This window comes from Oryctolagus cuniculus, chromosome 15 (assembly GCF_051225735.1).
Source record: "Oryctolagus cuniculus isolate XC-2025 breed Fujian yellow rabbit chromosome 15, ASM5122573v1, whole genome shotgun sequence".
Taxonomy (NCBI): domain Eukaryota; kingdom Metazoa; phylum Chordata; class Mammalia; order Lagomorpha; family Leporidae; genus Oryctolagus; species Oryctolagus cuniculus.
Genome location: NC_142881.1, coordinates 31,783,380 through 31,810,187, shown reverse-complemented (window position 1 = coordinate 31,810,187; position 26,808 = coordinate 31,783,380). Strand labels below are relative to the sequence as shown.

At 48.0% G+C, this 26,808-nt stretch overlaps 1 protein-coding gene across 3 annotated transcripts in view; it reads right to left on the bottom strand.

The window, feature by feature from the left end:
- Nucleotides 1-26,808, bottom strand: part of CRTAC1 (cartilage acidic protein 1) — a 142,622-nt gene that overhangs the window by 104,219 nt on the left and 11,595 nt on the right. For 2 of the 3 annotated variants that reach the window (XM_008270310.5, XM_051824045.3), the window contains exon 2: nucleotides 20,310-20,509. In XM_008270310.5, the coding sequence (XP_008268532.1) occupies nucleotides 20,310-20,509 (200 nt within the window). Of the gene's footprint in view, nucleotides 1-20,309; nucleotides 20,510-23,856; nucleotides 23,904-26,808 lie in introns of all 3 variants that reach the window. The other variant, XM_089314572.1, reaches the window with a different exon arrangement.

Sequence of the window (26,808 nt, the reverse complement as noted above, 5' to 3'; positions counted from 1 at the left end):
GGGTAAATGCCAGGTGATGCGACGGTGGTAGCTAACAGGTGAGGACTTTCGGTGTGTTGCACACAGCGTTCTGTGTGTGCGCCTGTGTAGCTGCTGTTGTTAATTCAATGTGTCACGTTGAGTAGGCCTGGGGCTGTGCAGATTAAGCTTAGTTTCTGGGTGTGTCTGGGAAGGTGTTTCCAGATGAGCCTAGCATTTGATTGTGTGGCCTCAGTAAAGCAGACTGTCCTGCCCAGTGGGGCTGGGCATCGCCCAATCTTTGGAGGGGCCGAGCAGGACATAGGCCAGGAGGGAGCAATTCACCCGTTTTTTCCTGCCTTGCTGCTGAGCTGGGACACCTCATCTCAGCTCTGCTGGCCCTGGGCTGGGACCATCATCATGGGTGCCCCTGATTCCAGGGCTTCAGGCTCAGAATGAACCACACCTGTAGCTTTCCTGGGCCCCAATCCAATGCCAACCACAGGGCTGTGCAGTAGGCTACCGGTCATCATTGTCTCTGCACTAAGGATGAAGAGACAGAACTCACGGAGGGTAGGTGACTTGCCGGAGGTACAACATCGAGGAGGAGAAGGAGTGGAGTTGACCGTGACTCCATGAATGCCCTCCTACATCCACGTGCATTTCTCCCTCCTGTTCTTTCCCCGTCTCTCTCTTCTCTCTCCTCCCTCTGTCTTGTCTGAAGCCTCTCGCTCGCTCTCCTCCTTTCAGTGACCCTTCTCTGGCTCCTTTTAATCCTATTTTCATGACAGCACATCAGCATATATTTTAAGCCCACAGTTGTCAACCTTCTTCAAGTATGAAGATACCTTTTCATGTTTTTTTTTTAATCTCCTTATAATGGCAGCTGCACTTGCTCCTGTTGTGCGAGTGCCCATGCACAGGCAGCTCCCCAGATGCCTCATAATAACTCTGTGACCTCTAGGTCGGGACTCACTACCGCAAAATATACAGGAGAGTCCGCATAGCTCACCTCTGTCTGCTTGCTTTGCCACGATATGGAAAGGCTCAGAAATGGTTCTATTGAGCGCTTTTTTTTTTGCTCACCCTCTGCCTTGAGGCTACTAATTTCTCCCGAAATGTGGTCTTTTTGTCCTTCCTTTAATATGTTTAATTATTTAAGAAGGCATGAACTATGATACTTACGTTTTATATATCACCTCTTGATTATTCAGGGCCTGATTAATTCATGGGTTGCCCAAGTCATATCCTTCTTTCTTTGCCCATTTTGTTTTATCATTCCTTTTCTTATTAGCATCTTTTAGCAAGAATGTACAGTAGGAATGAGAAATGATTCTGGTTACCAATTATGAATTCTGATAAAATATTTGTTCGGAAGAAGTTGGAATTATTTTCCAAAGTAAGAATTTCTTTCATTCATCAGGCATATTGATTCGCTGTGAGCTCTGTGAAGGCAGGAGTGCTCTCTTTCGCTATGAACCTCCAGGGCTCAGCAAGGTTCCCAGTACATGGTTGCTTCATAAAAAAATTTGTGAAATGAATGAATATGAGCAGGCTAATATAATAGGAGTAAGTGAACTTTTTCCTAGGTGGGAAATTGATTTATAGGAAACTAAATATGTGAGATAACTTATTTTGGGGTTGCAGACAATACAGAACAGCCATGTTTAAAAGACTGTGTTAAGAATTAACAACAGAAGATATATAGTTCTATTTTAAAAACAGAAATATCCTACACAGTGCCACGTTATCTCACTGATGGGAAGAGGGAGTAGAGAGGCATGGTGGTTTCTAAGATAAGGGTGGGTCCAGGTAAATTCCTCCTGTTAAATTAGGCGTTAAATAAACATAATCGCCCTCAACACATTAGCAGTTGAGCACTTGGTATGTGACAGGTGCTGTGCTAAGCAATTTACACGTCTTGTCTCATCTGTCTTCACCACAACTTGGAAGCACTATTATCTGACAGCCAGCAGAAAGTTACCCATGTTCCTTGAAAATTTCTTTAGCTCTCCAGCTCTCTGAACTAAGAATGGACTTGTCTCCTTTTAACTTCCTGGTTTCTAAAGATTTATTTTCCCATGAAAAGTTAGGTGTGCTCAAAAACTTGACTCAGACTTGAGATATGCCCTTGAAAACTTGGAAGTATCTGTGATTTCACTAGCTTTTGCTTCTTGACATTAATGAATTGTCTGGAAGGGAAGCTCTTATAATGAGACCTGTCATACTTTTCAAGTCTTCCTACTTTGTGGGAGCAACATGGAGGGACGTGGCAGTGGGAAGACAGGGTTCCTGGGCTGTCCCAAGGCTCTGGGGCTGTCTGGGAAGCAGGTGCTGAAACAGCTTCACTGAGGCCTTCTCAGACCAGCTAGATGGAGCGACGGCTGGCAGGAATTGGTGGAGGGCAACGCTGCTGCAGCTTGGTATGGAGGCAGCCCCCCACAATGGGGAACAATGTTAAGAGACCCTGGGGTGCTAGGATTGCAGCCCATCTTATTTGGGGGGTGGTGCTGAGGGAAACGGCTGTCTTCCTCCTCCTTCTTCCACACTTTGCTTTAGTGTGGAGGGAAGGATATGGAAACAGGTTACTGATGGAAAAATCTATGCTCAAAAATACAAGGCTAACTATGGGAAATGAAAAATTAAAAATAAAACTACCATATGATCCAGCAAACTGACTACTGAGTATGTCACCAAAGAAGATGGACTTGGTCTGTTGAAGCTACCTGCATGCCCATGCTCACAGAAGCATTATTCACAACAGGCTAGGTACTGAGTCAACGTGTGCGTCCCTCAGCAGAAGGATGGATCTAGAAAACAGGTATGTACACAGCGAAACATTGTTCAGCCTTCCAAAAATGACCAAAGAGAGACCCTCTAGAGGACATTATGCCCAGCAAAAAATCTGGGTGCAGGAACAGGGTTCACAGTGTGAACTCACTCAGAGGTGGAACCCTAAACGTTGAACTCATAGAAGCAGGTGGTTACCAGGGCTAGTGTCAGGGATGGGGTTGGGAGACACTGGTCACAGCATACAAAGCCTAGTTACATGGGAGGAATAAGTCCGAGAGGTTTATTGCACAACATAGTGACTGCTGTTAACAGCAACACACTGTATTCTCGAAAATCATTAACAGAGTGGATTTTAAGTATTGTCACAAAAAATAAGTATGTGAGGTAATGCATTTGTTAATTAGTTAATTTTAGCCATTCCACACCGTATATATGTTGCAAAATATCATACTGTCCATGTTAAATATATATATATAATTTTGTTTGTGAATAAAATTGAAAAAAAAAAAAGCAAGGCTGGCATTTGTACAACTGGTTAGTGGAGCACTTGGAGAATTCCACTCCTCTCCAAGGTGTTAGATGGGAACTAAGAAGAACCAGGACCAGAGGCTCAATGATAGTGTCAGTCCTTTGGGATGATTTAGTCAACAAATTACTATGGCTTAATGCAAGGGAAATGAACATAAGAACTTCGACTGTAATTGTAAAATATGAAACCTATGACGTCCTAAAGAAATCTCATACCTGTGGAAAGGCCCTATTACTACATCTTTGGATGAATTTCCGTGTTTATAAGAAACTAGAATATTTACTGGGGTCACAGACCTGGTACGTGTGCTGAACATGCGGTGTCTCCTCTATAGCTCATATGACATTCTGCTCTATTATTTCCATATATGCTTTATTTCTCTTAGAACTAAGATGGCTTGAAGGAAGGAATCATATTCTAGTACTTGCCAAAGCACTGAGCACACGATTACGCACATGGTAGGTAGGCATGTAGAATTTGTTTACTGACTTGATTGATGTTGCTCTCAAAGCTAAAGTCCTTGAATCAATCACTTCTGAGTAGCTAATGTTTATTATTTTCATTAATTCCCTTACCTAAGATCGTCCATCCATCCACAAGACCCCTGACTACTTCATTTCACTGTATGCCAACCAGATGCTAGGCACTGTAGGTGCACAGATGTAAAAGATAAAGTACCTGCCTTTAGGAGTCTGCAGCCTAATGTGAGAGGAGGAATTTTAAAAAGAATTATTGATCAAAGTATGCATATAGAATGTTTACTGTTTAATTAAAAAAAGTTGTGTTTTTCTTGTGTTTTGAATTTCTTTTTTAAATCTGACCTGTGTAGCAAAAACTACTTCATAAACACAGGTCAGTACTGATCACAGAATGTCAAACTGCTCTTTTCTATTCTTAAGAGTCTTCCCTCTGACTTGATAGCCTTTGGGGTAGAGGTGGTTATTCTTTTGCTCTGAAACATGGTGCCTGATAGGATCCTTATTTGGTCTGCAAAGAGACTGTCCTTGTCTGATTTATAGGCCACGAGTTCAGGTATTAGATGAGAGAAGTAGCTCTGGAAGAAAGGGGGGAGGGGAAGATTTATCGGCACCCTGGAAGGGTGTTCCAGAACTGAAGAACTACAGGAGATCCACAGGTCTGGGTGCCCCAGGAACCTTGGCCTTTGTGCCCCAGGATGCTGCCCTCTTGGGTGTCATCTATTCTGTCAGGTTCCCCCAGAGCTGGGGAACAGGACAGGTTGTGCTAGACACTAACAAGTCATGATCTAAGAGCAAAGGGAGCACTTTCCTCCTCAGGGTCAAGATACAAAATCTCAGATAATGACCCTGGACAGTCTTAGACCACAGGTAACCCTGGACGGATCCCTGGTAACCAAAGGGCTACTTTGATTGCCATCCCCACAGGATCCTGTGATTCTCCAAGAGGAGGAGAGTACTCTTCCTGGAAGAAGGAATGGAGGTGCTGTGGAGGCCCAGAGAGCACGTCTCACCCACCCTATCATTGTGAGGAGCCCGCAGATGCAATGCAGCCCTCGACCTGGAGGAATTCTCGTTATCCTGCTTAGCTTCCCACTCCCCACTCATGGACAGTGCACATGGACAGTGGAATGAATACAGCACTAGGGAAGAGGGCACTGAGTCCATGAGCTCATGGGACTGTGAGGATCCCATAAACAGCACGGAAAGATGGCTGCTGAGGAAGAAGGCCCATTGTTCTGCACGGTCACATGCTTCCTGGGAGGTTCAGCCAAACACCAGGGACCTTCAGTGGAATCGTCTATGCTGGCAAAGGACTCTGACCTTGACTGTCCTGTGCTCTTCCAAGGAGACGCAGTCCGAGGGTCTGGCCTGGCTACACAAGTGCTCAGGGCTTCCTGCACATGCTTTCCACACACTTGCACCTCCTTGTCTAGCTAATGCCCAAGTCTCCCACGCTACAGGGCTCTTTCTATTTTGCAAGTAGTGAGAACCTATAAAACACAAACAGAGTGAACTGATTATTAAATACTACTTCCCTTAGTTGTACATACTCTCCCAGGTATTTTTGATAATAGAAAGAACATAAGGTTTGGAAATTCCAAGTCTGCTGACAACTCCAGATTTGTGTCCATTTGTATGCACACCTCTGAAGAATCCTACCTCCACAGAATAAGCAAATCCCAGATAAAACATGCTGGTATTTTTAATGTATTAAAGGGATCACAAGTGTAAGAGAAATCTCCAAGAACCATTCCACCTCATGGAAAAGTGAGCAGAAATTATATCTGGTAGTGAGTGGTAAACAAATGAAAGGGGCTGTCGCTGTGGCGTAGCAGGTAAAGCCGCCGCCTGCAGTGCCAGCATCCCATATGGGCACTGGTTTGAATCCCAGCTGCTCCACTTCTCATCCACCTCTCTGCTATGGCCTGGAAAAGCAGCAGAAGATGGCCCAAGTCCTTGGGCCCCTGCACCCACATGGGAGACCCGGAAGAAGCTCCTGGCTCCTGGCTCTGGATAGGCACAGCTCCTGCTGTTGCGGCCATTTGGGGAGTGAACCAGCAGATGGAAGACCTCTCTCTCTCTCTCTCTCTGCCTCTCATTCTCTCTCTGTGTAACTGACTTTCAAATAAATAAATTAATTAATTAAAAAAAAAACAAATGGGCCAACGCTGTAGCTCACTAAGCTAATCCTCCACCTGCAGCGCTGGCACCCCAGGTTCTAGTCCTGGTTGGGGTGCCGGATTCTGTCCTGGTTGCTCCTCTTCCAGTCCAGCTCTCTGCTGTGGCCCTGGAAGGCAGTGGAGGATGGCCCAAGTGCTTGGGCCCCTGCACCCCATGGGAGACCAGGAGAAGCACCTGGCTCCTGGCTTTGGATCGGTGCAGCACACCGGCCGTGGTGACCATTTTGGGGGTGAACCAACAGAAGACCTTTCTCTCTCTCTCACTGTCTAACTATGCCTGTCAAAAAAAAAAAAAAAAAAAAAAAAAAAAAAAAAAAAAAAAGAGGATAAGGGGCTCAGAGCACTGTGAAGAGTATTACTAACCTTAGAGCTAGCAGCAGGGTAGGGATACTGAACCCTAGAATCCAACATTAAGCCAGGACCTGTGGAGAGAGCTAGTGTTCCCAAATCATCAAGATCCCTGGCTCTCAGCAAAAGCTGATACAAATCCTTTCTGGAAAAAAAGGACCTTCAATTTAGGCCCACAGAACTCCCATATTTTAAGATCAAGTATATATAACAAGGAGGCAAGACATCCCAAATGAGTGACAATAACAACAACTCAGAACACATTTAACCCCTAGGTACTTCGGCTACTAGAACTGTCAGCACAGGATAAAACAATGTATGCAATACTTAAAGAAAGAAAGACAAACTTACAAAAACGAGTAAGCAATAAGATAAATGAACAGGGAAATCTGAAAAAGGAGCATGTGAACTTCTAGAATTCTAACTTTCTGAAAACTCGGCAGTTCAGATGCAGCTGAGGAAAGAATTAGTGAACTGGAAGATGCACCTGGAAAACTGCCCAGAACCAGTGGTGCAGAGAGGCTGGAGAGGAAACAACCTGAGAAAGACTAAGAGATCTGGAGGTTAGAATACAAAACCCTGACATGTCTGAGTGGGGTCCTTGAAGGACAAGGCAAAGAGTGGAGGAAAGACTTAAAAAGATGATGGCTGAGAACTATTTAGAACTGATGAGAGACGTGAATCCTCAGATTCAAGAAACACAAACTTGGGTTTTAAAAACAGATATCTGTGTCTAGATCTACATCTATATTTGCAAAGTGCAAAAGATGAAAAAGAGCAACATTATTTATGAAGGAATGTCTTTGCTAATAACAGGCATCTCAAAATGCAACAATGGCAAAGAGTGGAATAAATAACAGCCACCTTGAAATTTTGAATGCAGAGAAATCATCTTTCAAGACTGGAGGTACAGGAAAGATATCTGTATTGTCTATTTTGCATCACTGTAATGAAAGGCCTGAGGTTGTACAGCTTGATTTAGGTCACAGTTCGAGAGGTGCAAGGGTCCACATCTGGTGATGGCCTTCTTGCTGGAAGAAACCCAAGGCAGTGCAGGGCACTGCTCAGCAAGAACAATGCAGTGTGCACATGTGACCCCCGCATGCTCTCCCTGTGTAAGGCCACCAGGATTCAATCATGGGGCTCCCTCCTCATGACCTGATCTAAGCCTAACCATCCTCAAAGGCCCCACCTCTACACGCTGCACTTGAATAAAGTTTCCATCACATTGATCTCTCACAGCAGGGATTAAATTTCAACACATGAACCATATGGAAACCATGACCGTATTTTTAGGTTAAAAAGTGAGACAGTTTACCAGCACCCAACACCCAGAGAAGGAACATCCAAAGGTCTTTCTGAGATGCAGGAAGGAAAGATGAGCAAATAAAATGATAAAAATTGGTGTAAATATAAGACTTTTTCTTTATAAAATAATAGTAACCATATTAGTTATAACATAGGATTAACAAAAGGCAAGGCTAAAATACCACATGCATGTCAAGACAGGGTACTTAGATTAAACTGTATTGAAGTCTTTGTATTGTTATAGGAGGAGGTTGACAGAATTTTAGAGTTTAAAGCATTCCAGACAATTTCAAAGTAAACCAGTGAAAGAACAGAAGCAGAGGATACTTTCCCCAAATCAACAGAGGCAACACATAGAATCCAGAAAACAAGACCTGGGGCTGGTGTTGTGGCGCAGCAGGCTAAGCCACAGGCACCCCCTATGAGTGCTGGTTTGTGTTCCCGCTGCTCTGCTTTCCACCCACCTCACTGCTGATGTGCATGGAAAGCATTAGAGGATGGCCCAAGTGCTGGGGCCCCTGCACCCACATGGGAGACTCAGATGGAGCTCCTGGCTTCGACCTGGACCAGCCCTGGCCATTGCAACCATTTTGGAAGAGTACGAGTGAATGGAAGATCCCCCCCCCCCCCCGCCTTCTCCTCCCTCTCTCCTTCTCTCCCACTTTCTCTCTGCCTTTCAAAAAAGAATACATAAATATTTTTAAAAAATAGAAAACAAGCGCCTTCTCCTGCCCTCAACTGAAAAGAAAGAAAACCTCTTTAATCAATTTTTAAAGACAAGAGAAGAAAAAGAAGAAACATTGAAAATAAGAAAATTGAAAAATAAGATATGTTCCCCAAAAAAACAAAGTGCACTAAACCAAATAGCTAAAGAATATGGTCAAAGAGTTTAAAAAAACTAAAACAAAAACTTAGTCTGTGTGCTGCATTTAAGAAGCATACATAGGGACCAGGGTTGCTGCTCAGCTGGTTAAGCCTTTGGTGCAAGCGTCCCATACGAGTGCCAGTTCAAGTCCCAGCTCTTCTACTTCGGATCCAGCTCCCTGCTAGTCTGTCTGGGAAAGCAGTAGAAGATGGTCAAAGTATTTGGTCATTTGCTACCCATGTGGGAGACTCAGATGGAGGTCCAGGCTCCTGTTGCAGCCACTTACAGAGTAAAACAGTGGATGGAAGCTGGTTGGTCTGTCTCTCCCCCTCTATCTTTGCAACTCTGCCTTTCAAATAAATAAATACATTTTTATTTAAAAAGGGAAAGAAGCACATAAAATGTAGTGATTTTGAAATGCTCAAAGTGAAAGTTTGGAAAAAAAGAAATGAAAGATCTTCAAAAGAGTTCATAGAAATGCATATTATGAAAAAAAACTATGCATGGATTTCAAAATTGCTTCAAAATAAATTTACATTTTTAATTCTATTTCCCCCTAATTGCTTGAGGTCCTCCTGAGTCAATCTCCCTTTTGTGGAATTGCTTTTCTCATGATGCCTCTGTCACAGCACTCACACGTAGTAGGTATTACACATTACCTCGAGCTGATCTAAAGCATACAGAGGATTGGGTAGGTTACAGGAAACGTGTATCTGTCATAGACCTGAGCTTCCGTGGATTTTGGCATCTGCAAGGGTTCTAGAACAGCTTACTCCCCTGCAGACCCCAAGGGGTGAGTGTACCTGACAAACACCAACCAGAAGACCGCAGGGGCAGTTCTACCAATACCAGAGCAGAAGCGCAATTAGGGAGGGACGGAGTCACCAGGTGTCAATAATGGCTCCATTTCCTGGAGAAAGTAGAACGGGGAAGCTGACCCTGATAAATTAGCCTCAACAAGTATAAAACCAAAGCTGACAGAATCACAGAAGGAGATGGACTCCCACAGTAGGATATCACCAACCAAGCCCCTCCAATATGAATAGCCAAACGGGAAAAAATTGAACAAAGATGGTGGTTTGTACAGCATGACTAGCACGGTGGACTTAATATGCATACGCAGAATAGCGGCCCCACCTTCTACCACCTCTGTGCTCCTAGGCAGACCCCTGGACTCAGTGTCCTCATCTACAAAGTGGGCACAGGGCTCTCCACAGTGTGTTCATGACATCTGAGGAGGCACTGGCGATGAGACTCGCCGGTACATTATGTATCTCTAGGAAGAACTCTGCTGCTTAAATGCAGGCTGCCAATTGGAAGTCACATCTCAACTGCAGAGATGCTGAAATGCAGAAACACATAACTCGGGGCCAGTGCAATGCTGCAGAGCGGGTGGAGTGCTGTGAAGGTGACAACGAGAAGACAAAGCTCCACACCCCTCCCAAACCTCAGCGCCCAAGCAGGCAGCCGCACACCGGGGAGGCCACGGCAAACATCGCAAGTGGCATTGTTTGTTTTCAGCTCCTTCACATCCTTTCACGTTTTTCTAGATGCTCACACCTCAAAAGTAACCTCTTCCTTCAAACTGCCAGAGCCACAGCATCCTTGTAAGAAATGATAAAACCACCTGCTACCCAGTCCGTGGGGCTGCACGGAGAAGGGAGGCGTCAGGGAAACAGGAGAGGCCGGCCCAGGTTGGTCGGAGTAGAGGCGGCAGCACGTGCTCTGCAGAGCAGGCGCAGACAGGCAGACCGGAGCTGCGGGGAGGCTTGGCCTGGGCCCTCGGCCGCCGGTGCGGGCGGCCACAGGGCCGAGCAGACCCTCCAGCCAGCCCTCCACTTAAATCCTGGGGAGGAGAGTCCTGTAGAACGTGACTGCAGACAGCATACGTCTTCCTTCTGAATGGATGGAAAATTCAGATGACTCAAAGTAGCTTTGCCATTTTCAGCAGAACCGATTTCAGTGTCTTAATTATATTACTATTTTTGAGTGGCTTTTTATAAATACTCTTCACTACTTTGTGGGAATCAGGTTTTTTGGTTGAGATGTCTTTTTAAAAATAAACTTAAAAATAAACAACAACAAATGAGCCTAAAGCTATCTTTGACCTGGAGAGGCCTCTGTCCCCTTGCCAAACAGACCCAAGGGCTACCTGTGTCCTTCCAAGGTCCCCTAAATGCCCCCTCCCAGGGCTCCCCCATTCCCAGCGGGAAGTGCCTTAGACCACCTCTGACCTCCAGGAACATTTGCATCTCTCAGGTGGCACTGGTCACTGAGGGCCTCACCCAATGTGGGTCCATTTCTCACACCCAGGACAGTGGGACCTTGGAAGTCATGAATCCCTCTCCCCACCTCCAACCACCCCTCACGCTGGGTGTCAAAGGGTGAGTTGCTGGGTCCATGGATTCAGATGGCCTCCAGGAACTAAGCATGCTTCTGGGAACTGTTTTCAAAACCACACACATTCCCATGATGGGGGAGGGATCGTGATTAAAAATAATACATTTGCTGCTGGCCCCGATGCTTAAATTTAGATGTCAATTTCCCTGGATTAAGGAATAACCTAGAAACCCAGGGAAAGTCTTACTTGGGGTGTGTCTATGACAGGGTTTCCAAATGGGATTAGCACATGAGCCTCAGAGGACTAGGTGGGTGACAGAGGCAACCTGGCATCTGGCTTTCAGCACTGGGACTCGCTTGACTCCTCCTGGGACACCAAGACTCACATACAGGCTTTCAGCTTCCCACTGGGAGCCACGGCCTCTGCTTCCCTGGTTCTCAGGCCTTTGGACTTGGGCTGAGCCACACTACCGGCACCCCAGGGTCTCCAGCCTGCATGTGACCTGGCACGGGGCTGTTCAGTGATCACCATCACATGAGCCGATTCCCCTAATCAATCCTCCTTCATATCTCCATACACATATGCTATCGATTGCATCTCTGACATGGGGGCATATTTCTTTTATTGCTATGAAACTATAAAAATAACACTGCGAAAATTCTCTGAGGCAATGGCCATCACCTCTGAAAAATGACACCAAACACTCGACCTTTTACCTCGTGTTGGCTTCCTGTGGCTGTTGAGACAAATTACCACAAGCGGAATGCTTGCAGCCGTGCAAACTAACGCTCTTCCAGGTCTGAACGCTGAAGTTCACGCTGGCCTCACGGGTTGACATCAGGGTGTTGGCAGGGCTGCCCTCCCTTCCAGAGGCTCTAGGTAGGGGGCAAATTGTTCCTTACCTTTCCCAGCCTCTGGGGGTCTCCCACATCTCTCAGCTCTTGGCCCCTCATTCATGTTCAAGGCCAGGAATGCAGGGGTGAGTACTTCTCACAGCTAATCAGCCTGACTTTCTCTTCTGCCTCCTTTTCTCACTCTTAAGGACCCTGTGATTACATTGAGCCCACCTGGATAATCCGGATTCCCCTCTCCATTGCAAGGTCCTTAACCTAATCACACCTGCACAGTCCCCTTTGCCCTGGAAAGTAACTCATGGGCTCCGGGGATCAGGATGTGGGCGTCTTTGGGAGGCCACTGTTTTACCAACCTTAGCTGCCACTCTTGCTGTATGTGCCTGGGGTGACAACATCAGGCCACAGACCCTTGAGCTGGTCAGGAGGCCAGGGGTGGCATATTTGCCCATTGCTCGTGGCTGCCCAGGCTGGGGAGAAGGAGCTATGGGTGCAGCCATGGGACATCTCTGGCAAGCCTGCTGAGTAACCTTCTTTGAAGAGTTTGAAGAATGGGTTAAAAAGCCCTGGCTCCTGCTTCAACTCACGTCTTATTAGTATTCAAAATCAGGGGCAGTCCACACTGAACCAAGCGGAAGAGCTAGCACCCGGCAATCATTCTTCCATGATACCGACGACAATGAATGTCAGGGTCAGGGGTGACTCACTTCAGAAATACACTTTTGCGGGGGAGGCTCTGGAGGAAGTCCTTTGGGCAGTCTGAATCAGAAAGCATTGAAGTTCCTCGATGCAGTTTTTCACAGTGGCGCTTTCCTCTGCCGATGGAGAACAGGCCTTTTTTTCCCTTCCTGGAACTATTAAATCTAAATTGATAAAGTTCAGACCCTGGACACAGAGCTGAACTCGTGGTAAGCGCTGCAATGGCTGTTGAACTGAATCATCCCCATGCTCATCTTTTATTTCTAGGCTATGAAGACACAGAAAAAGATGGAGAATGGAGGCAATTTGGTGATATCTACTAAGATTTAAAACATGCTCACATATATCCTGAATCCAGGATTTCCATGCTGCGGTGTCTAGCTCAGAGAGAAGTGTGAGTAGGTGTGCAAGGAGGGGCACACAGGGCAGAGCAGTTTCAGTGGTTACAGATTAGAAACAGCTTAAATGCCACCTGGGGAGGGCAGAATGCATGTGGTACATCTACTCTGAGCAACTTCAAAAAGCCAGACTTGGATGTTTGGACATTATACAGAGAAAAGGCAAGTTTGGGAACAGTGTGTGTTAGTGTGGTTCCTCACAAAACTATATAGTTTGCTATTTATCATAGAAATCTATATAGCATGGAATCTCTCTATATATCTGTATCTATACAGCTGCATCTATATCTAGGTAGATATAGACAGATACAAGAGGGTGCTTCAAAAAGCTTGTGGAAAAAAGGAATTAAAAGACTGCCTGGGTTCAATTCCCAGCTCTGTCTCCGACCCCAGCTTCCCGCCAGTTCCCACCTCCGCTGGGGAGCAGTAGGAGTGACCGGGTTCCCACCTCCTGCCTACAGCCCTGGGTTGTGAGCCCTGTTCCTGGCCAGGGCCTTGGCCCAAGCCCAGCCACTGCGAGGGTGCAAAGCATGAGCCAGTCAATGGGCGCTCTCCGCCCATCTCTCTGCCCTTCAAATACGGTTCTAAAAGGTTTTTAAAGTAGGTATTTATTTTGGTGAAAAAATGTTTTCATAATATGTAGAAATACATATTATGAAAAAACTATGCATGGATTTCCATTTTTTTGCATGAAAAGAAGCTTCTACTTTTTAATTAAAAATTAATTAATGAATTCTATTTGAAAGGGAGAGAATCAGACAGAGAGACTTTGGTTGGGGCTTGGGCCAGGCTGAAGCCAAAAGCCAGGGATTCAATCCAGGTCTTCCAAGTGGGTGGCAGGGATCCAACCACTTAAGTCATCTCATCAACGACCGCCTCCCAGGATGTGCATTAGCAGGAAGCTGGAATCAGGAGCAGAACAGGGCTTTGAACCTGGGCACTTGGACATGGACATAGGCACTTTAGCTGCTACGTCAAATGCCCATCCATTTATACTTTTAATTCCACTTTCACACAAACTTTTTTTTTTTTTTAGAAAAAGATTTATTTGACTGGCAGAGTTGGAGAGAGAGAGAGAGGAGAGAGAGAACAAGCACCATCTGCTGATTCACTCCCCCTAATGGACGAAACAGCCAGGGCTTTGCTAGACTGAAGCCGGGAGTCAGGAACTCCATTTGGGTTTCCCTTGTGGGTGGCAGGGGTCCAAGCACTTAGGCCATCCTCCATTGCCTTCCCAGGCACATTAGCATGGAACTGACTCAAACCAGTGCTCATGTGGGATGTGGGCATTGCAGGCAGTGGCTCAACCTGCTGCACCAAAACACTGGCCCCTCACACAAACTTTTTGAAGTATCCTCTTATATCTAAATATATTACGTACATATTACATCTTTCTGTTATACCTGTAATACCATATACATATAGCTATGTATTATGTGTATCTACATATACTTGCAGTAAAATGCACAAATGCTGTTTTGGTTAAATCACAGATAAATGTCTTATTCTTTGTCACTGTTCCTATTATTTATAATGGCAAAATATCTCCTCCATGATCATGATTAATCTGGTAATTGAATATAGTTTGCCTTTTAAATAACTCAATTAACTTAAGTAAATTAAAAAAGTTTCCTGATAAAGTTGCAAAATTAAGAAAAAAAGAAAATATTGCTTTCCAATCTGTAACATTCCTTTAAATGAAACCCTTCCGAGTGTGACGAATGCGTTCAGGTTTTATCAAATGAATGCTCTTTGTGTAGAAAAACTGATCTAAATCATGATTTAAACTTTACAACCACGACAATCTTTCCATTTGAGCAAACTCCTGTTGGAGACTGAGAGGGTGGGAGGTTATCTCGGACCTCTGGGGATGTCCCAGGAAACAAAAGCTGCTCTAAAGGAATTGTGTGAGATTGACACCAACAGGAATTCCTTTCCAGACTCCGTGAGATTGTAGATTGGGTGTTTAGTTCCACTGAGAAAAGGGGAAGCCACTGGGCTTTCTATTTACCCAGGGAACCAGTCTTGAAGATCCTCAGTGGTCTGTGCGTGCACCGTCGTCTCCGGGGGTGATCAAATTCTCCCCTTGCCCCGCAGGGAGGAGGCGGTATGCAGACGGCAATCATGCACCTGCCGGTTGACAGATAAGCCCTCCATATGCGGAGGCACTCGCCCAGCTGTGGCAGAGGAGCCAGCCTGCCCGTTCCCTCCCCCATCCCCGCAGAACAAAGGGCGGTCATTTTCTGCTCCTCCCAGAGTCACAGGCACGCACACGCCTTCCATCACAATTAAGTCCAGGATCCAAAACACAACACAAACCCACCCGCCACACGCTCAAAATCAATGCCGTCAATATCCAGAACGAGGATACCAAAAAAGCAAAACAAAACACACCTATTCAAAGAGTAAATACTCAAAGCAACAGGGCTCCAGTCAGACACACTCCAAGGTCAACAAATCCAAGACAAGTTCAAGTACTGTGCGCCTTATAAACTGAAGAGCTGGCCATTATCCCAGGGGTGGCCAAAGTAAATGCCTTCAGGGGCTGGGTAATGGCAAGATCTATAAGATAATAGAGAGTGGGCCCGATGGGGCTAGACTGCAGGTGCCCCAGGTAAAGGTATTCAAATCTAATTTTTAAAAAATTTACTTCTGCTACATGATTCTTAAACAGAGAGCCTACAATCAGAGAGGGAAGCAGAGCTAACCATGGATGTAGGACAGATGAAACACAGAGTCAAAATCAGAAAGGCTGTCAAGGCAGGGTGGTGACCTTGGCTGTCATTATTTGGAAGCACAGCGACCCCTTGGCTTGTACCTTCAAAGGCAATAGCAAAACTGGAGCTAGGAGAAATGGCTTATTAAGCTGTAAAATAAGGGATTCAGATGAGTCAAATTGGCCCTTGACAGAAGTAACTCCTGGGCTGGGTTACAGAAAGGATGCTGTGAGTTTCCTTGCATGGTTCTGAGTGGATGGAGCTTCCAAATACTTCCGGGGTGGAACAAATGACCTCCCAAGGTCCTGACTTCAGTACGTCTGTGTGGTCAGCTCTTGGTTATTCAGCCCAAAAGAAGACAGTGACAAATCATCCTAAGCTGAAGATAATAAAAAGTTATATTTGCCTTTGGAATGTATTTTGGCACTTAAATTAGAACGTGTCTTTCTGACGCTCTGAGAATTCACAATGCTTCACATCAGCCACAAAGAAAGCCTGACCCGGAGCTGGGAGGCTGCCCAATGTCGCCATCGTGTCCTCCCCGTAATTCCTGTGCTTTGCTGGGGGTGAGAAGTAAATATCACTTTTCAGAATAAGACCCAGCAGCGCAAGCTTTCACAGACAGGCACTGCCCGGCTCAGCCCTGCACTGGGAGAAGAGACAGGGCCCATCCAAATGGCTGACCAGGATCAGGATCTAGGAAGGGCTGGCTCTTGTTTCCAGGGGATGGGGTGAGTCCAAAGCCCTAGAGACCCGCAGTGAGCAGCAAGCCAGACCAGGCTGTGACATCCACCCCAGGCTGACGCCCAGTGGTGGTCTGGCTGCTCTACCGTTGAGGGCACTGCAGCAAACGTCCCGAGTTGCTCGGATGAGAAAGAAAAAGAGGTCATGGAAGAGGAGGATGAAATGAATGTCCAGCACTTGGAAAGAAAGAAGCTGCAGGCACAGGAGACGTGGGTGAAATTCCCCGCACACCCAAGGCGGGGTGGGGGTGGGGATGGAGACCTGTGTGCCAAGCCCACCTTCACATGCAGGCTCAGGATACAGACTTCGGCAAATGTGTCCACGAGGACATAAGCACTCGCTCTGCCCTGTGATGGAAAAGGAGACGCTGACAGTTCTACCAGTGCTCCTGCCCAACAGACCCAAGACCCGAGAACGTCTTGCTATTCTGAAAGATGGCTCCCAAGCAGGGCGGTCGGTGCAGCCCTGACCACTGCTTCAGCATGCCTTTGAGACAGATGCCAAGGAAACAGGGGAGAGATGGACAAAATCATACAAGGGAGCTGTAGGAGGCTCCTGGCGTGTTCCTGTGGGCAGTGAGGGGCTCTCTGCGCCCTTTACTTCTGTCTGCAACTTTGCAGGAGAAAACCACAAGTCTCCTGAAGTGGTGGGGCGAGGACCGACCAGAGGCAGCGGTGCAGGGCACTGGAACTCAGAGACAACTTTCCTGTGCAGACAGTGAGAGATTTCACACCTGGGGAGGCCTGGGAGCTCCTGCTGGGTGACAGGAGGGCGAAGCAGCACAAGGAGACTTTGTGTTCGCATCTCAGGTCTCATTTTTCCCATATTAATTTGTGTAAATGCAAGATTATACCACAGTCTGAGACGAAAGGAGGACGTACTTGGAGACGCTGTTGCTGGGGCGGCAGGTGGAGGCGAAGGGGAGAGTGTTTGTTGCACTGTTTTCTGCTTCCATCTCCAGGAGAGGCCAGGGTCACCCAGCAGGAGGCAAGGGCAGCCAGAACATCCCAGAAATGCATTCCAGTCCTCTAACCAGAGCCTCTGGCAGGCAGCACGTGGGTCTGGGGACAGGTGGGGAAACCCACTTGGCCTGACTCAGAACTCAACATGGGCCAGCTCTGTGGCCGCAACTCTGCCCAGGCCTCCATAAGAAAGAAGGGTCACTTCTACCACTTCTTTCTTTCTTTTTTGACAGGCAGAGTGGACAGTGAGAGAGAGAGAGACAGAGAGAAAGGTCTTCCTCTTCCATTGGTTCAACCCCCAATGGCTGCTGTGGCAGGCACACTGCGCTGATCCAAAGCCAAGAGCCAGGTGCTTCTCCTGGTCTCCCATGTGGGTGCAGGGCCCAAGCACTTGGGCCATCCTCCACTGCCTTCCCGGGCCACAGCAGAGAGCTGGACTGGAAAAGGAGCTACCGGCACAGAATCCGGCACAGAATCCAGCACCCCGACCGGGACTAGAACCCGGGGTGCTGGTGCCGCAGGTGGAGGATTAGCCTAGTGAGCCGCAGCGCTGGCCAACTTCTACCATTTTTACTTCTCCCTTTTCCATCCTCTGCTCTTTCGTTTCTCCTCCTAAAAGCTCAGAACTACACTGTCCAACTGAAATGTAGTTATTTAATTAAAAATTTTAAAAATTAATAATTCAGTTCCTTGATCTGTGAACCATACTCAAATAGCCACTTGTGTGGGTACCACACAAGGGGGCTTCAAAAAGCTTGCGGGAAGCATGCATTATCTTTAATTCCATTTTCCATGAACTTGTCATGGATAGCTCCAACAGAGACCATCCACATTATCACAGAAAGGTCTACTGGAACTACATCTTCTAGAAGGTCTAGAATCCAGTACCTCTCTCACCCCAGGGTAGAATAAATGAATCAATGAAAAGAAAAATGCACTTCTCCAAGTTTCCTCTCCATATGTCACCACCACTGACACTCACGACTGGTGTGGGGTGAGTGAGATGGATTATAAGATGTCCATGTGACAGAAAAGAAAAGTGGGTCTGTGGAGTTCAGGGAGTCTATAGGTTCACAACTACTGGGTTAAGTAGGACTAGAATTAAGACCAGGTCTTCCAATTCCAAGCTCAATGCTTTCTACCGTAACATACAATTTCTGCAAATCATGTTACAGGTACTTTGCTCAGTGCTACCATAAAAGCTTGGGCCTCCCAGAATGAGGCGGCTGGGCCCCCAGTGGTGCTGTTGCTGGCTGACTGGTTTTTCAAGCGATAACTAAACTTTGTGCAGTGTAGTCTGGCAGCCCTAGAGTTGGGACGCCTTGGGGCTCAAATCCTAATTCCCCCACTTAGTGCTTACTTGACAGAGAGCAAGCTGCCTGCTGCCTGGGAACCCCAATGTCCTTTTCTCTAAATGGACATGACAGTATGAGGGGACATCGAATAGTTCATAGGAATGGAGTTGCAAGGTAGGTTTATGGGCAGGCGTTTGGCCTCACAGTTGAGGCCACTTGGAATGCCTGCATCCCGCATCAGAGGGCTAGGGCTTCTGAGTCCAGCCTCCTGGTAATCCCAGGTGGCAGCAGGCGGCAGCCCCAGTGCTTGAGTCCCTGCCACTCGTGTGGAGACATGGATTGAGTTTCTGGCTCCCAGCTTTGTCCTGGCCCAGCTCTGGCTCTTGTGGGCATCTGGGGAGTGCAGTGGTAGATGGAAGGCATCTCTCTCTCTCTCTCTCCCTTTCAAAGAAAAAAAAATTGAAAATAAAAAATAGGAAGAGCTTGAGAGTGACAGCCATGGTAGAAGGGGTGCTCAAAGCTGCCTTTACACAACACTTTATGGGAGACCAGAGGACAGGAGCTCTGTGTCTCTCTGTTTCTATGCTTCTCAAATAAATACACTTAATTTTTTTCAAAAGATAAGTTTATTTTGGTAAAAAAAAATTGAAATCTGTGCATAAATTTTTCAAAATATGGATTTTCCATAAACCTTTTGATGACTCTTCCCATACACCCTGGTGTTGTCAGGAGGATGAAATAAGACAATGCATGGTGCCTGGCACATGTTAATGCTCAATAAATCATCATTATCACTGGTGATTGGCAGAATTTACAAGGCACTGTCATGTGTCATTGCTTACAGAGGCTTCAGAACAGGGCACTGCAGCTACCTCTCCTTGGATGACAGGGCAGGATCTCAGGGAGGGAGGGCAGGACTGGCTCAAGGTCACAACTGAAAGGTGCACATCTAGGGCAAGAACAGAAGTTCTCGAGTCCCAGGCCCCTCTTGCTTTGCACTGCTGCATTCAGGACAGAGGGAGCAGTGGGTGTGAAGGCATGGCGAGGGGACGTGTACCCACCCCTCTTAATTTCCTTCTCCCTCCCTCTTGGAAGTGGGTAGTTAATGTTTTCCTTAGCTTACATAAAGTGCTGTGCAAAGGCAGCTTTGAGTATCTTCTACCATGCCTGTCACCCTTAAGTCTCTCCTATTTTTGGTTTTCAGTTTTTTCTTTTATCTGAAAGTCAGGGAGGGAGAGAGTGGGAGAGCAAGAGACAGAGAGAGAGAATTTCTTCCTTCTGCTAGGTCACTGTCCAAATAGCCACAACAGCTGGGAACTCAACCTGGGTCTCCCCACGGGTGGCAGGGGCCAAAGCACTTGAGCCATCACCTGCTGCCTCCCAGCAAGTTGGAACCAGGAGAAGAGTTGAGGCATGATCCCAGGCACTCCAGCATGGGACCAAGCAGCATCTTAACCACTGTGCCAGACGCCCACACTTTCTCCTCCTATCTGAAAATCCGTGAACCCCACTGGGAAGAAAGTAACATTCACATAACCATGGAAGCATAACCACGAGGAGAAGAGAGGGCCAGTTCTCCCCCTGGGAAGCCGTTGGATCCAACCTACTTCTCCCAAACTGCCCACCCTCCATCCCCACCTCCTGCTACCGGGAAAGGCAAGGCCCTAGCCCCTGACAACCCCAGATGCACCCAGCCAGCTGCCACTGAGCTTAGGCTGACCACAGACTGGGGAACGGGCCGTATGCTGGTGCAAGTCACTGGGTTGGGCCTTATTCATCACACAGCCTCAGCACAGCACAGCTGACGAGCCCCTCTGTCGACCTCAGGGCGGAGGCACTCACCCTGCCACGACGATCTCAAAGTCCCCGTCGTGGTCCACGTCGGTGACCGCCACGCCGTAGTTGAGCTGGGTGGGGTTGCTGTCATAGTCGGGGGGCAGAACGGAGTTGGTGACTGCAGTGAACATGGGCTCAGCCCGCTGGGACCCCTTGGTGGGGGGCAGAAGCCACAGCAGCAGCAGGCCCAGTAACATCCGGAACATCTGAAACCCAAAGTTACAAGCATCACCGAGAGATCCTGCAGCCAAACCAGCCCAGGCACACCCACGAGGGCCACTTCTGTCCTCCTCCCAGTGGCCTTGGTAAGCCCCAGGCTGCGGCCTTTCCAGGAGGCCTGCCCTGAGCGCCTTCTTGACAACCGCACCTGCCCCATCACCGCGGGCACCCTGTGCTGCTCCACTTTCTCTCTTCCCGCAGTGCCCATCCCTGTGCAGCGCGGTCCCATTGACTTATTCCTTCCACTTGTGATTTCACTGTCTGTCTCCCTCTGCAAGAGTGGAAGCCCCGCCTGGGCGAGGATCTTTGCTTCTGCTTCTTTCACCGACGCACACCAAGGCCAGGACAGGGTGTACAGCAGGCCCTCACTGCATATTTGTAGAAGGAAGGGAGGAGACGGTATAAATGTGCAAGCATCTCCTGTACCGCGGGAGAAGGAGTGAGAAGATGCAGAAAATGACAGATCTCAACCAGCACCGAGGCAGGGCCAGGCCCCTGTGAGGATCCAGGTCTAGAACCAGGAGAGATGGCAGTGAGGCCTCGTCTTCTGCAGGACACGCCCAGAGGCAGCGTGGGGGGAATCCCTGACTTGGCTGGCTCCCCAAGACAATGTCCCTCCCCAGGGCAGCCTGCCACCACCTCCACACCGTGAGGCAGCCAGTTAGGGGACTCATTCCAGCAGCTCTGGCGGGCAGCACATCATTCACTTGGAGAAATTAAACCATTGCGTGCGTGTTTTATTATAAATTAATTATGTATAATGCATTGTATAATTCATTATTATATCTCTAACATAACTCAGGGTGTTGCCAAGCAGCCTGGGGCCATGGGAGCTGATGGCAAGAACCCAGGAGACGGATGAGAATGGCCAAGGAGGAGGAAGGACTCCACCCGCTGCGAGCAGGAGCAGGGCTACAGACGGCGCCACCCTGTGACTCTGCCCGCGGGCCACGACTCAGAGCTGAGTGTTCTAAGGATCCGCTGCAATGAGTGCCACAGAGGCTACTCGGGTCTTGTCCCAGCAGGCAGAGCGGTACCTTCCTGCCTTCAGAAGGCAGCAACCCTCCTCCTGACGGCGCTTCTCCTGCTGGCTTGTCAGTGCAGCTGGCGGCCAAGAGCAGGGCTGAGCGAGGCTGATGTCTTAATGAGGGGCTGAGCAAGGAAGATCTGAAGACTGTCTCCCCAGATGGAGACAGAACTCCTGCCAGCAAACGAGCGTGCTCCAGTTCAAGGACCCAGAGACCAAAACGCAGGGCTCAGGCATTGCCTTTGGAGCCAAACACGAGGCAGAAGCCTTGCGGGAGAGGCTGGCGAGAGCCGCAGGGGCAGGGCCCCAGTTACTGGGCAAGAATCTGCCGTAGATGAGCCTTCCTGGGAAAGAAAGAGGTGCTTGTAGAAGGTCCAGGCACACGGTGGGTGGTGCACGACCATCAGGAGGTCATTCCGACCTACAGAGACGGCGGAACATGGCAGCTTCTTCTACCGGGCTGCCTGACGGGTGGTAAATGGTAAATGCATCACTACTTGAGCTCTGTAACTTGTAGGAAGTTTGGTTGGATAAAGGCAACTCGTGATTGGATTAGTGAGCAGGTAGGGGCTGGGGAACGGGGAGGGAAAGAAGATTTAACAGCCAGTGTGGACATGCTGACCAGCACGGACCTTCAGGTCAGCGGACGTCTCAAGATTTGACCTCTACTGCAGGGATAGCAAATGAGCTGCAACTCGAGAGCCAAATCCAGGTGATTGGCAGGGGCTGAAAAGAGTACTGTGATCAGCTTACAACATCCGCCACCGGCCCGGATTGAGAAGTGGCCTCGGGCAAGCCTCCTAGAGCCTAGGCAGCTTGGCCCAGGCACCACGCCTGCAATTTGGGTCACCACTACCAGGGAAGCAGGTTCCTCGAAGGAACACAAGTAACTGGAAGAAATTTGCTAACGAAGGCCACTAGAAGCACTGATCTGATCGGGACGCAAGTCTCTTGGATTTTACCTTTTCTCCACCAGGTAAGACTGCTGACCAAAGGAGCCGCAGGAGAGAAGTAGCTCCCCTGTGTTGTCTATTTATGGATAAAGAGCCCAGAGAAAGAAGAAAGAGTGTACCTACGGGTCCCCTCGATTTTGCTTGGTGAGCTTGAACAAGTCCCAGTCTTCTGGGGCCCTAGTTTTCTCCTGCAAAATGAAGGTTTGGGAGGAAACCTTGCATAGAACTTTCTGGCTGGAAAATTCTGTGATGGATGAAAGCTCTTTTTAAAAGAAGCAGCTCTTCCGCAGTTTCCCCTCCTGGCTTCTGTAAACTCCAGACCAAGCTGTGTGGTTTCCCTCGCTGAGCACGCTCAGCGTACTCTGAACACAACAGCCTCTCGGAGGGCTCAGCAGCAGTTTCCTCCCAGGGGCCAAGGTCAGAGAGGAGCAAGCCACCACGAGTGTGGATCTCGAATGCATCCAATGTGGGCACACCTGCAGATGGCCTGGCCGGGGACAGGGAGCTCTCCACATTCCATCATGTGCCATACCCAAGGCACCTACACACCCATGAGCCTGCTCAGTACCAGGGGGAAGTCATAGGTGAGTGCTGGGCTAGCCAGATGCTGGAGGGGGAAACAGTTATGGTGAGGAAGCTTAGGAGGTCCGCGGACAGCTACCAGCTCCTCTCAGGGCAGTCATTGGCATGCTCCTCCGCACCCTGGCTCTGCCAAGCGGTCTGCAGACCATCAGCGTCGGCTTCATTTAGGAGTTTGTTAGACATGTGGAACTTGGGCCTCACCCAGCCCTAATAAATCAGAGTAAGCATCTTAACAAGATTTCAGGTAATTTGAATGTCCATTAGAATTTGGGAAACGCTGCTCAATCTCGGCAGTGGGTTGGAATCACCTAGGGAGCTTTGCAAAATTCTCATGCCCCACAATGGTTTCTTGGATAAGATACCAAAAATATAGATGACAACAACAAGATAACGGACTACATCGAAATAAAAATTATTGTTCACTAAAGATATCATCAAAAGGGTGAAAAGGCAACCCAAAGAATGGGAGAAAATATTTGCAAATTATACATCCGATAAGATACTAATATCCAGAATATATAAAGAAGTCCTACACCTCAACAGAAACAACAACAAAAACCAAGCTGGTTCAAAATGGGGAAAAGTATTGAATAATTATTTCCCTCAAAGATACACAATGGCCAACAAGACATGAAACTAATCATAAGGGAAATGCAAATCAAAGCCACAAAGAGATACCATTTTGTACCCATAAAAATGGCTATAATTTAATTTTTAAAAAAGAATAAGTGTTGGTGGAAAGTGGAGAAATCGGAACTTTTGTATTACTCACAGGAATGCAAAATGGTGCAGCTGCTGTGGAAAACTGGAGGGCAGTTACTGAAAAAAAGAATCCAAAATAGAATTACTATAGGATCCGGGAATTTTAGCTCTGCGTATGTGCCCAAAAGAAGTGGAAGAAGAGACCTGGACAGATATATGTACACCCATGTCTACAGAAGCATTATTCACAATAGCCAAAAGCTGGAAGCAACCCACGTGTCTATGGATGGCTTAGCGGATAAACATATAAATAGAATATTATTTGACATTAAAAAGAAAAATTTGACACATGCTACAATATGGATGAATCTTGAAGACGTTATGTTAAGTGAGATAAGCTAGTCACAAAAGGATGAATATTATAAGAGGTACCCAGTGCAGTCAAATCTAGAGCGACAGACAGAATAATGGTTACCAGGGGCTGAGGGAGACAGGAATGGGGAGTCAGTGTTTAATGGACGTGGAGTTTTGATTTGGGATAATGAAAAAGGTTTGGATATGCATGGTGCTGATGGTTGCACAACAGTGTGCTCACTGCCATTGAATTGTACACGTAAATATCACTAAAATGATACATGATGGCTGGATCTCATCACAAGATATTCTCACTTAATTAGCACAGGATGTAGCCTGGACATGGGATTTTTTAATTAAATAATTGTTTTTATTTTTGGAAAAAAAAAAAACACACACACACACAAAGAGAGCTCCCATCTGCTGGTCCACTCCCAAAGTGCCCAGGGCTGGGTCATGGCTGAAGCTGGAAACACAATTCCAGGTCTTCCATGGTGAGTGACAAGAACTCAACGACTTGAGCCATCACTGCTGCCTCCCATGGCCTGCATTTCTAAGAGTCAGGAGCCAGAGCTGGGACTGAAACACAGGTACTCTGATGCGTGGGATGTGGCCATCTTAACCACCAGGCTAAACGCCTGCTCCTGGTGTGGTGTTTCGGAAAACTCCCATGTGATTCTAGTATACGGCAACATTTGAGAAACACTATTCTATCCCAGTGCTTCAGTACTTCACAAACTTTAATGTGTATATGAATCACCTGCTGGTCTTATTAAAATGCAGATTCTGGTTCAATAACTCTGCAGTGGAGCCCGGGATTCTGCCTTTCTAACAAGCTCCCATGTGGCATCGCGGATGCTGGTCCATAAACCACACACCGGAGAGCAGAGTTCCACACTACAGTTCTCAGAGTCACCAGGCTGGGCCGTATACCACAGTGAAGGGAGGAGAGCGGGGCGCGAACCCTCTCTGCCAGCTCTGGATCCAAGGAGCTAAAATCAATCCCAGGGCTGCCCAGGTCCGGTTTGTCTTTACACACTCCAAGCACTAGTTGTCTTCGGCTCAAGGTCAAATGATCACAATTGACAGAGAATGACAAAGATGGATTCTGACTCCAATTTTCTGAAGAGATGAGAAGAAAGGAAGGAGTGGAACCGGAAAGGGTCAGGTCAAGGAGACCGGCACCTCCAAGGGCAGAGCCCAGACGGGCGTGGGCAGGGATCTGCAGGCTGGGGTGGAGAGGCATGCCAGGGTGTTCTCAGAAACCATCACAGGCAGTGCCCTATTAATATTTGCGAGATGAAGGAAGGAAGGAGTACGTCCCAATGATAGTGTGAATCAGCAGAAAGTGCTTGCAATTTGTCATACTTAACAGGTATTTTAAAAACGGTCCTTTCTCTAAAGCAGTGCTCCTCCAATGGTATTGGGCTCACCCATCACCCGAGGGTCTCGTTGAAGTGCAGGTTTTGGTTCCGGCAGTCTGGGGAGCGGCCTGGGAGTCTGCGCTTCGAACCAGCTGCGAGCCTCGCCTGCTGGTCTATAGACTTCCCTGTCAGTGCCAAAGCCCTGGACCTGTGGCCGTAAGCCCTGGCTGCCCCAGGCTCACCTGGGTTGTTTTTACAACTACGCTGCCGCCCACATCCCTCACCTAGTTTCTGGCTGAGGTGGTCTGGGGTGGGGTGCAGGTGCCGTGTCTTTTCAGAAGCTGCCCCGGTGATGCTCTGGGGCTCTCTGAGTCGAGAACCACTGCCCCAGACTCCCGGTCCCCAGATGGGAGTGCAAGATGCAATCTGATTTCAAGTGAAAAATGTTTCTGCTACCAGAATTCATCATCGGCTTGTTGAAGTATATGAAGAAAATCTATTTAGCTAGAGAGTGTCAAAGGAGGAAGGGGATATGAAGTTGGGTGAGAAAGCAGAGCAGGGAGATCCGGCCAGTAGCAGCAGCAGAGCGGCAGGTGCCCTGGGTGACTCGCGCCCGGCGTGGCTGGCTCAGGAACCTCTGGTCAGCCCACAGTGCCCAGCAGAATCCTGCAGCAAACAGGTAGAAAGGGTAAAAACGGGATGAAAAAGGAGGGTGAACTGAACGCTCATGAATGCTTGTGTATGGGGCATCCAGCAGGTGGAAGAGTATGTGAGTAGTACTCCTCCCCAGCAGTAGCACCAGAGTAGTACACGGGGTACTACTTAGGATGTGCTAAGTACTCGTGCTGCGTGCTCTGTACTATGTGCTGGAGAGGCAGTGAGCTCTAGGAATGTGGCAATGAATTCAACTCGGTCCTTGCCCTCAGCGAGCCCTCCCAACAGGGAGCTGGGCAGCTGTGCAAGCTCAGGTCTGACACCCCGTGCAGGGCCAACGGAAGGCTGTTCTGGGTCAGAGAAGTCCCCAGGAGGCTACATCCCGAAGGCAGAGCCTGGGCAGAGAGGCGAGCCCAGAAGACACCAGGCCTCTGCAAGCCAGGCGGGCTGCTCCCGCAAGGCAGGCGTGCGGAGCGGGAGAGAAAGTGCGCCCCAGGACGGGGGAGGGGGGGGTGGCAGGATGCATGTTTCAGGCTGTGAGATGAATTGCTTGTCACAACAATTTCTTAAAGCTGCACTACAGGCGAACTTCGTAAGCCATCCTCAGCAGGATGGAGAGACGGTCCAGAGCCTGGAGTCAGCGACCCGGA